The following is a 13,210-nucleotide window of genomic DNA, read 5'->3' as shown; positions in this document are numbered from 1 at the left end:
GTTTTTATCAACATGGGAGCACACATTCCTAACTATCATTAAAGTGTATATTATGTTTCTATCGTTCGTTTGTATTATGTAAAATCACACATAGATCAACATAATGTAGAGTAGCATTATTTTGTTGTTTTTAAGTTTGTTTTTAGTTTTTTGTTGTTTTCTAAGACAGCGTCCCCTCACCGTAGATCAACAGCTTTACCGTGACCGTGCTTGCTTCGTTTCAAGGGGCTATATGCCGAAATGGTCACAAAGATTCACAGTAAGCTTAAAACAAACTTTTCAGCTATATTAGGATAAATTTTGAACAGCTATTGGAATGGCATCATTTTGTATCAATTTTGTTTTCCAATTTTTCCATGATGTCATAAAGGACTCTGCGTTGAATATTTGCACCATCAAGCGACGCTTCGTTTGTTTCACTTTGCAGTCACTGGTTCAAAGAAACAAAAATTGTCGGCATCCTTCGTTCATATTAGTTTGTATATGCATGCTATAGGTTAGAGGCAAAATTGAGAGTATTTTACTCGTTGACCTTATTTGATTTTGGTTTCATTGTTTGAAGAATATTTGGTATGCAAAATAAATATACTCATGACAGAGCATATACTATAAATATATAGCAAACAGTGCTACGCGGCTGCATACAGGGCTCACACTTTGTGACCACGCCGTAGCGACTGCTTTTCATATGGGAAATGGAGTACTAATGGCCTTCCAAGGTTATTACATGATTTTAATAAAGTGCTTTGAGCGTACAATCCAATTCGGTTATTACATATAACTTTCTGATCAATTACTTTTGGCATTGCAACTTGACTCTACCTGCATCAGTTTAAGGAGACACAAACTACAATCGTGAAATTTGGATTATGTCATAGAGAGGTAACTGTCATGAATAACTCCCCCAAACAGATAAGAAAAATCTGATTCTATTTGAGAGATTTCGCAGATTTAGTGTTCCTAATTCAAACACCAGGCTGAAGACTTGATCAAGTCTATATATGACATCATCGAATCACGTGTACTTCAATTATTGTGTCTTTCCCAATTTAGCATAACGTTTATTTTCGGTAATAGCGGTGGGTTTTGCAAATGTTGAATCTAAAAATATTGAACCCCATATAATGATGTCATTTTGGCTTCAGGTTAAACACTGTTTACATTCAAACTTGACAAGATGAGAAGAGAAGCAGAGAAAGTAATAGGTTTCATATCCTAGACCTGGTGGCACTATGACATCACAGACTTACAAAATAACAGCTCAGAGACACTACCCTCCACCTACGATGTAATAGGTTTCCTATCCTAGTGGCACTGTGACATCACAGAATTTTAAAATAACAGCTCAGAGACACCACCCTTCACCTACGATGTAATAGGTTTCCTATCCTAGTGGCATTATGACGTCACAGACTTACAAAATAACAGCTCAGAGACACTACCTTTCACCATGGAGCTCTGTTTATAGCTCCATGCTTTCACCTACGATGTAATAGGTTTCCTATAGTGACACTATATATGACATCACAGACTTATAAAATAACAGCTCAGAGACACTACCCTTCACCTAAGATATCTCTCAAGCGGAACAAGATTTTTCTAAGCTGTTTAAAGAGGTTGTTTCTTCACAATGATCTTTGTCATACAAGCCAAAGATAATGCCTCCGTTTATGACACCCTTCGGGAGGGGTATACTACGCGAAATAGGGTCTACATATATATCCCCAATTTATTGTCATTGGCAACACTCTCATTCAGGAGTAAAATGCTTGATCTTTCAGTTAGGCTATATTCCACAACATTCCTTTCCGTCCCAACAACAGGCACACGACATACACATATATACCGGTACTACACTGCATTCTCCTAATATTCATGCATACATGCATGATGGCCTATACATAATAATAATACACGACACCATGTGTTGTTATTTGAACACTTCTAGAATTTTCATCTCACGTCACGGTGATCATTTCTTTTAATCATTTGTATATTTCGTTGTTAGGGGACTGAATCTACAATACCATATATCATTATGTATTCCCGGTGCTACAGTTTCGCTGTCATATTTGCTACAATTTATATTTCTATAACAACGACTCTGACGTCACCAGAAATTGTTGGCCGAGTTCCCTTTAATTAGCATCTTAGATTCAAGTTATTTCATCGGCGAAGTTGATGAATATGTTACGCGTCATCAGTTCACGTGGATGATGGGGATTAAGTTGGCTTTTTATTAGTGTCTTTAGCAAAATACATATAGCCTAAGTTATACTTAACCACTAGAACGGTAGGTTTTAATAGCGCAGTGTACCCAAATGAGGAAGGAGGAGGTGGGGGGGGGGGGTGGGTGGCACGAGAAGAGGAGGAGACGATACATGGGGGTAGGGGATTGTCCACCATCGGCTAGGAACTTTCTCGTAGGGTGGATTGTTTAACAAATTGTCTAAACATTGCTCGCCCGTATTGCACAGTTTTTTCATTTTACGGTGCAACTTTACAAGTATCCATGGTGATCTAATATTAATATTTTCTAGAAAAGCTGGAGGTGGACCCCCCCCGCCCACCCCAATTGACTGCGTCTCAACCCCTCTAATACCTCCTGTTTACCCCCCCCCCCCCCATTTACTGTAAGTTTCTTCCAATCTGAACAATGGTTTGAGGTCATACCGTGCTACCCCTCCACCTCTTCTTATATACCACCCCTCCCCCCATTTCGTTGGTTACCAACTTGTCCTTTATCCACTTAGGAAATCCCTATCACCAGTGGAAATAATCTGTCATTCAGTAGTTCCATTCGACTGGTTTTGTGTTCCTGTATAGACCTATGTTACATACCGTACACTCAATTTACACTTAACATTATTTTTTTTGCAAACAATACGTACTGTAGCCACTTGGCTTATATTGCTTCTTTAAGTAATATTCTTTTCACCTTCGAAACACGTACTACGAATGCGACGAAGTGATTAAACATCGTCACCGTTCAATCTTCATTTCGTCCTTAAATTGCTTTCGGTATATAAATCCCTTAAAAACGGTATACGGGCCCTGAACGCAATCGACCGAAAAAACAAACCAAAACATTTCCTTGGATTTCAAGTTTGGAGGCGATCCTACGAGCAAGGTGTAGCCATTTTGGTTCTCCATGGTAACGGCACGGAATTCCGTTAGTTCGTAAATTCCTCGATATTTTAGATGCCTTGTATTTCACCGTTCGTTATGACCACATTTCTGAAGATCGCTTTCCTGTCGTAATCGTACCTTTTGAAGTAAATAAAAGACGTAGGCCTAATGAACACGGTGGTGTCTAAAATTACGGGAATATAAACTCTCTTCTCCTTTTTAATTGCATCAGGCCTGCAACATGAGAAAGTTTCTCTTTTGTCAAATACACCAAAACGTTTTTCCTCCATTTTTTTCAGGCGCTAAACGTGATAAATTTTGCCTGCCCGAGTCCTGTTGTGATATCAAGTTTGCTGTTAAGGCCCCACCCTAAACATAATATCTTTATATTACAATATGTTATTGCTTGCGGTATGAAATAATGTAACGTTCACGTGGGTAAAACCAAAACATTCAGGAAAGTTTTGAGACCTACATGATTCCTAGCTTGCCCGTCGGCTCGATTCCTTTTATTGTTCCAGTAACCTTCCGAAAACAATTCAGATACATGCAGTTTAAGTTTGCACATTTTCCCTTGATGCAATGCACGAATTACAGAGAAATCCTTCGATATCCTTTCCTATCATCAAAAGCAACCGTACAGCAACGAACGTTTTATGTATAAAGAAAATAAAAATATTGCGAACAAATTTCTGGTCACTCCTTTAATACATTTCTCGTTGAGAAGTTTTACAGCGTTATGTAGTGTTCGAGGAGTGCCGGAAGTGTAGTTGAAGGTGACGTCATCACCATTGATCTAATCGCTACGGTGACCAGTGAATGACCGCATTTTAAGCCAATCAAAATCGGTCTAAATCTGTCAATCAAACGCGAACGCGCCCTTTGTGAATGCCGCGCGTTTCAATTGTTCCCGCCCACACACAATGTGTAGAGTAAGTTGGAGCTCTTTGTACGTATTCTTGGCTTAGTTAGATCACTTTATGTACGTCGACTAGGACACTCACGTGCGGGACTATACAGATTAGTAGCGTGGGGACAGTTTACAGTACCTTCTTCCCCCGGTGTAGATTATTTTGCTCTTAAGTTTGTAGCTTACTTTCCTCAGGATCGCATCTCTTAGATTTTTGTAGTTCACAGAAATACCACGTAATGGATTCTACGAGCCAGCAAAGCACCCCTCGCATTGAGGATAGCAATGTTCACGACCCCGGGTAAGTATGATCAGACTGTACGGGCGAACGCCGTTGAGTAATTTCGTCCTCATCCGCATAGACCGCGAATTTTGCAGATGTTATTGTGGTTTGAAAATCAGCTGTGGTGAGATTTTTAATGGATGACTCACGTGAAGTACTCCATAACAGTGGATTGTCTATATAGAAAGTGCTTGAAATGTGTACCGATACAATGTTTTGCGATGGATGACAACCAATCTACACATGCTCACTGTAATTCAAGTGATGTTTGAATTAATTTTCGAAATATTTGAGAAGTGATGTTTGTAAAATTCGCAAGGATATACTACGTAGAGTTACCTAAGCTTATCAAACCATTTTAATGTATAAACGTGCTAAGTATCAATATAACGTTAGTCATAGCGCGAATCTGGGGTCCATAGTGGTAGAATGTCTTTAGGTACAGTTAGGCCTAGGCCCAGGTCAGCAGCTCGGAGTGATAGGCCGATTATTTTCAGCTTAATACTTGGCTCATTTGTAGGGATGCTCAGTCATGAGGAGGTAAACAGTAGTAGTCACTGCTTTTTCGATCATTATATAATTTTTATAGCAAATGTAGAATAGTAGAAAGGCAATGAGTGTTTTCAGCAAACCTTCAAGACCTAGGTATAATTAATAAAGACTAAAGTTAGGCGTATTCTGGGTTTGAAGTTGTACAGTTAAGGTCGAAAACTACAGGCAGGGGGAAGGGAGAGCTCAAGCATCAATGGAAAATCAAATATTAATAGTGCAATATAATATAGCACAAAGTTCATCAAGGTATAATTTCCAAAATACATCATCCAATTAAAACTATCAAAGAATTCAGAATGCTAGAAGGAAAATTTAAGTACATTCAAATTTTTTAATGAAACAGCTCATTTCACATTGATCTGGTTGAACTGAAAACAAGTCTACACTGCTGATGATTTAACTATTTCCCAAATATTTAATCTAGCCGCAGCTAGGCCAAGTGAGTAGCTTTGGCTACCTACCAAGTTACTTACAATCAGTTCCAAGAGCTAACAAGCTTTCAAATCTGTTCCAGCTAATAACTAGGAAATGAATTAATAGCCCCCTGTCATGGGAAATTACAAAGCCATGTCAATAAGGCTATTGATGTGACCACCTGTATTATTCCAGGTATTGTCCTAGCATTACTGTTTCTGGTCTACCTTCTACCTTCCCATAGTTACAGCTTAGCTAGATCGTCTCAGGTTGTGTGCTAAGACTCATGGTTACTACCCCTCAAGTATGATTTTGTCAATGGCATGAGACATAATTTCTCAATCAGTTAGATTCCTGTCAGCCAGTTTGGTATTTCCTATGGTTGATTGATACCCCAAATTTAAAGGCACATTTCAATTATGGCAGATGGTAGCATAAATGCTGTTTTTCCATATTCCTTCACCTCCCCCCCCCCTCCAAGTTGGGCCCATTGTTGCGTTACTCAGAGTTTGCATCATCGTAATCTTCACAATTATTTTGGAAAGTGACAGTCGAACAGATGAGCATTCATGTATAATAAATGAATACTGCCGAATGATTGTCAAACACAATTCCAGCTCTGCTTGGTTGAAAAGGGCTTTTATATTTTGTGATATGACTTTGCCCAAGATTGCTTGTCAAACTTTGTTAATTCAGTCCCGGAGTCATGAAAATATTGAGAGATTGTTTCTGCAGTGACCTTCTCTTGAGATCATGCAGGGATATTCAGCTTTTAAAACCAAGTAGAGGAGCACAAGTAAAACTTAAAAGACGTCTTAATTTAACTGTAGGCTGTCTTCCAGTGTTCATGTTCGCCAATGTTTGCTGATCAGAAGAGACATGTGTGACTAACATACAGTATTGATCCATCATAGGGAACTTGCACATAGTTGACTGTTTCTTGTTTGGTTGACAAACAAAATACGATTGCAATTGAGGAAATTAAAATATTTGCTTTGGCTTAAATTATGTTAGTAAGTAAACAAAAACATTACAGCAACCAAGGAATAGTTTTCAGTTCACCTTTTTGCATATCAACTTTGAGGTTTACAAAAATTTTTTTTTTTTTTAATCATCAAATAATGTTAGGGTACTATGGTACTATGTATCTTAGCATTGTAGTTGCCTAATTTGAGTAGCGCTAATTCTGTAGCTTAACGATACCAGATCATTCTGTGCATTCCATTGCTGAGGCCTCTTATTTGCCAGTACTTTCACTGCCTAATTAAGCTAAGCTATTGATACATGATAGAATTATAGAGACACCAAACACTGCTGGGTTAAATTTACATGACATCTACCCAGTAGAAATGTCGTCGGTTCCTTCTTTGCTATTTAATTTAAGCTATGGGCCAGTAGGAGTTAAGTCAGTAGAACCAAACCAACTGAATATAATAGCATTTTGAATAATAATCCCTGTTATTACAATTCCTGAGATTTCTTGAAAATCTTTACAGAATCTCTTTTGCTGCTGTCAGTATTTCTTTGACAATTTCCTCCTCTGACTCTCTTGTCATTATTAGAGCTGTTGTCCTTCATCAGGGGTCCATATGTCTTAAAGCTGGGACAATATTTGATTAAGATTAATGGAGTAGCGGGCAAGCCTTTATATTTGTCATGGAGTGATGTAAAAAGGGGATTGGCAATGCCCTTTTTTGCTCTTTTTGTTCTGAAAACAATAGGCCTGGTGTGCACAGTCTACAGTGTCAGATCATCTCTCTGGTCACAATGCTAAGTTTAATGGACTGTGCAAACACCCCCATCTTACTAGGGACCAGGAAATTCATCCATTTGGCTTCAATCATCAAACAAAGGGCAAGGTTTAAAGATATTTGTCTATTTTGTTGGTTGAAGTTTGTTAGTTCAAGGTTGCACGTCTTTGGGAGTTGGTTTTGTAAATTCTGAACAGTTTTACTTTGCATTGCTGTGCTGAAGCAAGAGCGAGATTGTGCAACTCATGTTAACAGGTTGTCTTACTTAAATAGTGGGTTCTATGTGCCATTTGGGCTACTTTGAGGTTAAATTGATAGCTCAAAGTTTTGATTTCTATAACTTGTGGAACAGAGATATGATATGTTTCGATCCCAACCAATCTGGCACGACATACAGGTGTGACATAGGGGACCATTGGGCATAGCTTTATATTAGGTTCAGGGGGGGGGGGGGGGAAGAGACAGCTGGTTACTGAGTGTTATGTAAGTTTGCTGGTCTTAGTCACATGATGATCAGTGCTAAGATACTGTACCAAGGTGGAAGACCACTAAGATAACATGTTGACAATAGCTTACAGTGATTATATGTGACATCATATATGTTACATGATTATATGTGACATTATATGTGACATGGTGGCAGTAGATACAGTTAGCTCTCTAAATAATCCAGTTGCTTATAAGTTTCTAGCAAGCAGATCAAGTTTGCCGTGTAACCGTTTATTTGTAGTGCTCAGGAATCTTGACATGTAAGATGCATTTATGGGTTCTTTTTCCAACACTACTACTCTCCAGTCCATCTTTTGCTTCCCCAATTGATCTGAGTTGTTTGGTCGCTATAGTACTCAGGACAGCATGCGTTCCATTCTTAATTTTTTCATTGATCATATCAACACTTTGACCTTTTTAAGAGCTGATAATTGGTTATGGATTTCCTGCATATATATATTTAGATGCTCCCAATTGTGAAATTTGAGATGTTGTGTAACTGTTTTTGTTATTTATTTTTCAGAAAAATGTTTGTCGGTGGTCTCAGCTGGAATACCACCTCTGGTAAGTGTTATGATTTCCGTTGTTATCTTCGAGTTCCCTGGTTCCTGAATTTTGTTTTTTCAAAGCTTTTTTGTAAACACCTGGTCATGATTAGATGAAATGAAATTGAAGATTCAATAGAGCGCGGGCTGGCTTAATTATGAATGATGAAGGCTGTGTTAATCATTAGTATTAACAGCTTGCTGTGTTAATAATTGTAGCAGTTCACTGTGTTATTAATAGTACAAATAAATAAAAAATAAAAAAATGTCTATGCATAACTATCCTTTTTTGAAATGTGATTTTATCCATAAATAATGTTGCTAATGCCAGTTAAACAGATTTCTTTACAGTGCATTAATCGACGTACAAAAGTATTATTTTGCACTTTTACAAATTTTCCCACAAGTGGGTCTTTGATATCACTTACATGGTTGGATGGGCAAGGGTGTACAATGCCTGCTTCAATGCCTGCTTTATTGAAGGAACAATGGCGTGTTAAACCTGCGAATACAGGGAACAAAAAAGGATTTGATCCTTCCAGTTTAGGACAATGAAGTGTGAACCCTAACCAAGGGTTAGCTTGATAAAGAGAACTGTAAGGAAGTCAGAAAACTACACAACGTCCTCCTGTCATATTAGCATGTGCTTTAGTACAGTACAGTTGATACATACATGTTGAGTGTGTATGATCGAAAGCATTCAATTCATGTCTCATAAACAATATATATATTTCATTGGTAGTTACTGTAAAGTCTTAAAACTCCTTAGTGAGTACCTGAATATCCGTCAAAAATTTCTTTTTTGAAAATTTGGTAATGTTTTTTTCAGTAATAAAAAAAAGTTTCTGTTTAATATGCTTTATCACAATAACATAGGTTTATGTTTAAGTGGCCACATACTTTTGTGTCTTTTGTTGTTGTTGTTGTTGTAATTGAACATTTAACTTCAGTCTTGACTACATTTCAAACAGAACACAAATCTGAAGTACTATTCTGGAAATTTTTTGAATCAACCAGTTACTTTGCTTTAAGTTTAAGACTATTAATTTTGTAGTTATTGCCAAAAGTTAAACTGCCAATGTTGTTAATTAGTGTGCTCAGCCTTTTGTTGCCAAGGCAGCATTGGAGACCTTTCCTCTGACTGCACTTATTTCCAAGAAATGATTGTATTTTATGGCTGACAGGAAGTTCCCTGATAGTTGTGTGTGTGACTACTGATTGTGTGGGTAGGAGTGGAGAGTGAATTTCCCCAGGAGTTAGTTCTGACTGTTTCTGTGAGCTCAGTACCTGCTGTTTTGTGCGTTGGTCGCCTACACAGTCGCAAGTTCCCATTGACAAGATGCTACAGTGTAGCTGTGCACTGTTACAATGTGTAGTAAACAAAGGTCTAGAACTGTGGTCTGCACTTTCCAGTGTAGTATGTAGTACCATTTCCTACCTATTAAATTCACCATGCAAAACAGAGGAAAAAACAATGAGATTGAGTTGTGTATTTTGTTTGCATATTCTAGTATTGATCATAATTTGGATATAGGTACCATTCTTCTAGCTTCCTTACATCATTTGTTTGGACAGGGAACTGCTTGAACTGAAATTTTCACTTTTCTGCCAAAAGTAAATAAATAATGGATACTTTCTTTATCCTTTGATATATGACTGAAGTTGGTTTCATTCTTTTAATAGCTTTCTCAAAACGAGAGAACCATGTGTGATATCCTTCTAGCTACATGTAACTGATGTGGGTAATTATTGATCACAGGGCAAGAATACTCAACCTAAGAAAATCAATGCAATTTGGATTACAGTTTGAACCTTTCTTAGGTATCTCAAAAGGGTGACATTGTTCTGCTATTGTTACAGGGGCAGCCCCTAGTTAAATAACATTATGGCTGATTTTGAAATCAATAGGTTGCTTTTAATTTTTCCACTCAAGAGTGTGTTATTTATGGTCCACAAGCCACTGATTTTAAATTGAATGAAGCTATGTTGCATCAACATGCGGACGTGTCTTTTATTCGATACCTTGATTCCCGATATGTATGGTCAAGTGGAGTCATTCTGAAAACACATGGACAAGATAGACAATATAGCATAGTTGAAGCTCGGTATTAGTTGCATACAGTACCTATGTTGAGAACCTCAGTGTGTTAGTTCTAAGCCTGAATACAATGTAATGATTCCAAAAGTTGTAAATTTGGTTGGATCTCATGTATTGTAAATGTTTTAATGGAGATTAATATTAAATGGTACAATGATTGTTATACATTACAAAGAAAAATAATATATAAAATGCAAGGAACCAATTGGCAAGTTGCTGGTACATGTTTGTGAATACAAATACTGGCTTTCACAGCTCAGAATGAACCATATCATACAACATTACACCCTTGATTTACCACCCTGCACAATACAGAGAAACAATCTGTCTGTGAGTCTGTCTATTCCAAAGGGAACTATGTTGATATCACATTATAACAATTTGATAAGCTGGTTAATGAAATGTTAAAGCCACACTTTGAGAACATGTAAACAATTTTTCATATTAGCGCAACACACCTTATAAAATGACACGACTGTGTTCAAGAAGGGTTGTATGCTGTGATTTGTGAAAGCTTTACCTTCACTGTTTCACATACAAACAACACTTTTAAAATACCCCAATAGCCTAGATTTGTCTTACTAGGTCACTTGGCATTCAAAACACAACCAACCAACCACATAGTTCGCACACAAAGAGCAGGAAGGGAAGTTTATATTTATAAACTAGTTTCAATCTAGCTGCAGTATATAAGTGTATAACATCAGCAATATGGTCGAAATTGTTATGATACTGTATATATGGGTGGAGGAGGTACTACAGTGTATATATATTGGAATCATGAACACTGCTTGTCTTGATAAATTTTATACTTTGAATTGGCGGATACATTACTACTGTAATACTAATACTGTGGTGTATTGTAGAAGCCCTGAAATGAAATATCTACTTATTGTTCATTCCTAACAATTCTTCTATGGTTCAATTCTGTTATCTTCTGATTGAAATATTAAATAGCTACAGATCAAAACACTTCCAGAAGTCTTCAAAAAATCTGTCAAAAATACTTGTGGCTTGTTGTAAAAGTGGCTTGTTGAGTTGATTTGGATAGATCTTTTGCAGACCAACACCGACAACAATGATATAATCCTAATGCATTGATTGGCCAGTCTCACTTGTTGTTACAAGTTAAACATTTACCAATTTGGTGGATTGCAATGTTCCTCCTGAAACCTGATGTTCCTCTACTTTGAGACATAATGTTGTTCAAAATTGCTCAAATGCATTGATTAATTATCAGCCTTTGGAATTCCATTAATAGGGAAGAGAGGAATTTTTCTCCAGGGCTACCAATGTTTTTTTTTTCCTTTTTGAATTTTTTAACTATCATGAGCGAATTTCCCAACAAAAGAATTGTTTTGGAGAGAATTGCGGGTATTTTTAGCTTCCACTGGAAAAGCCTCTCAATGTTAGGTAGTGTTAGTGTTTGTTGATCTACACATCACTCTTTGGAAAGTTCTGACACTAATCCAAATGCTGCTGTTGAAAGATGGAGTGTTGTTGGATAAAAAAAAATGGCTTTTATCTCAGGAGACCTTCTCCAGATGTAAAGTTGTCAAAGACAGTGTGCTGCTGTCTGAAAAAAAGAAACTCTGGATAGGACAAAGTTACTCTCTGTGATTTCTAGCAGAGATTTAGTTGTTGGATGAACTCTGGGAGTATTTCTGAGAGAAGAGAACAGGATTAAAATTATGATCAGTTGGAAGCTTGTTTGACGTTTGGTGACGGGAGGCTAAGGGAGAGCCTCCTGTCTACTTTACAACTCATAAGAAGGTAGTTGTGATGATAAAGGACCTGTTTAGGTACTTTGCTTTTATCAGAATTAAGGTGATTATGGGGTCAATATTAGTTTGTAAAAAGGGAAATAGGGAGGATGGTTTACTTTGACAGGTTTCCCTGATGTCTCACCTAGATTCAAACAGTGTATTGACATAATGTTCTAATGTCAGTGCTGCAATCAGACAGGGCCTTAAATCTTAATTTTCAATTCCCAACTCTGGTGACATTGAAGAGATGTTACAGTGTAGACAGATAACATGATCTGGGAGGCACATTATTGTTAAATGTCTCGAGCTTGAAGACAATGCTCGCTCTGCTAGATTTTATGTGAGGTAATATTTGAATTTGTCTATTTATGTGGCCATGATCTCATGCATCAACCTCGATTTTGAGCTATAGTTGCTATGGTGATAATGAGTGTTTCTACTTTCACCATACTGCTGGTAGAGTCGTTGTTGGTCGGTTGCCTTGAACTTAATACTTAGTATTGTAGATACAGCTTGGTGAGTGAAATAATCCTATTGAAATTGGTTGGGCTCAAAGGTCACATGAGGTCAACAGGCATCAAAGTCTGGAAACCTGTTAAATATGATAACTCCAAACTCAGAGCTACAATTAACCTGTGAATTATCCAATGCTATGATTTTGGTGAACATAGTTTGGTCAAAGTCATTTCGGTTTAGTTTGTGAAGGGGGCTCTATAGGTCTTCAACGAAACATACATTGGCATCCAGATAATGAAATCTGCTTTGAACAGAGTTTATACTCATGCATTAAAGTTGCTCTAAAACCTCCCATCAGTTTCCTCCTCTGAGCCTCAAGGGGTCAAAAGGTTATCTCAAATGATGGCAAGATTGGCCAATTTCTCAAAAATATTTCATAAATGTATAAACAATATCATGTAACTCTGAACAATTTTTAAAGGGATTGCTAACTTGAAATTTGTAAAAATTGGAATGCGTCAATTATCACATAGGAAGACTTCTTTCTGGATATTGGAACAGTTTGGTTTAAAATTCTATACTGAAAACTTCTCACCAATGAATGACATGGTTGATGACCACAATGGATTGCTAAGAACCTATTCTGGTTCTTTCTAAATTCTTGGGTAAATCTCACTCGCTCTACATTAAGTCAGATTATTATCTTGAATTTTGAGGAAATTGTATGGCAAGGAATCACAACGCTTGGCCTAACTGGCTTTCCGGTTTTGTTTCCACCAAGGAGCTGGAATAATATTAAGTATGTTAGACTAAGAAA

General features: G+C 37.2%; 1 protein-coding gene across 4 annotated transcripts in view; it reads left to right on the top strand.

Annotated features, from left to right (window-relative positions):
* Positions 1-4,083: 4,083 nt before the first annotated feature.
* The window catches only part of LOC139980704 (RNA-binding protein Musashi homolog 2-like), a 180,012-nt gene continuing 170,885 nt past the window's right edge, over positions 4,084-13,210 (top strand). For 2 of the 4 annotated variants that reach the window (XM_071992556.1, XM_071992555.1), the window contains exons 1-2: positions 4,084-4,340; positions 8,052-8,092. In XM_071992556.1, coding sequence (XP_071848657.1) covers positions 4,279-4,340; positions 8,052-8,092 — 103 coding nt within the window. In that variant the 5' untranslated portion in view covers positions 4,084-4,278. The remainder of the gene's footprint in view (positions 4,341-8,051; positions 8,093-13,210) is intronic. The other 2 variants (XM_071992558.1, XM_071992557.1) reach the window with 1 other exon arrangement.

The sequence above is a fragment of the Apostichopus japonicus genome, chromosome 15, assembly GCF_037975245.1.
Source record: "Apostichopus japonicus isolate 1M-3 chromosome 15, ASM3797524v1, whole genome shotgun sequence".
Lineage (NCBI taxonomy): Eukaryota > Metazoa > Echinodermata > Holothuroidea > Aspidochirotida > Stichopodidae > Apostichopus > Apostichopus japonicus.
Note: the sequence above shows the minus strand (reverse complement) of the source record. Positions and strands in the feature narration are given on the sequence as shown.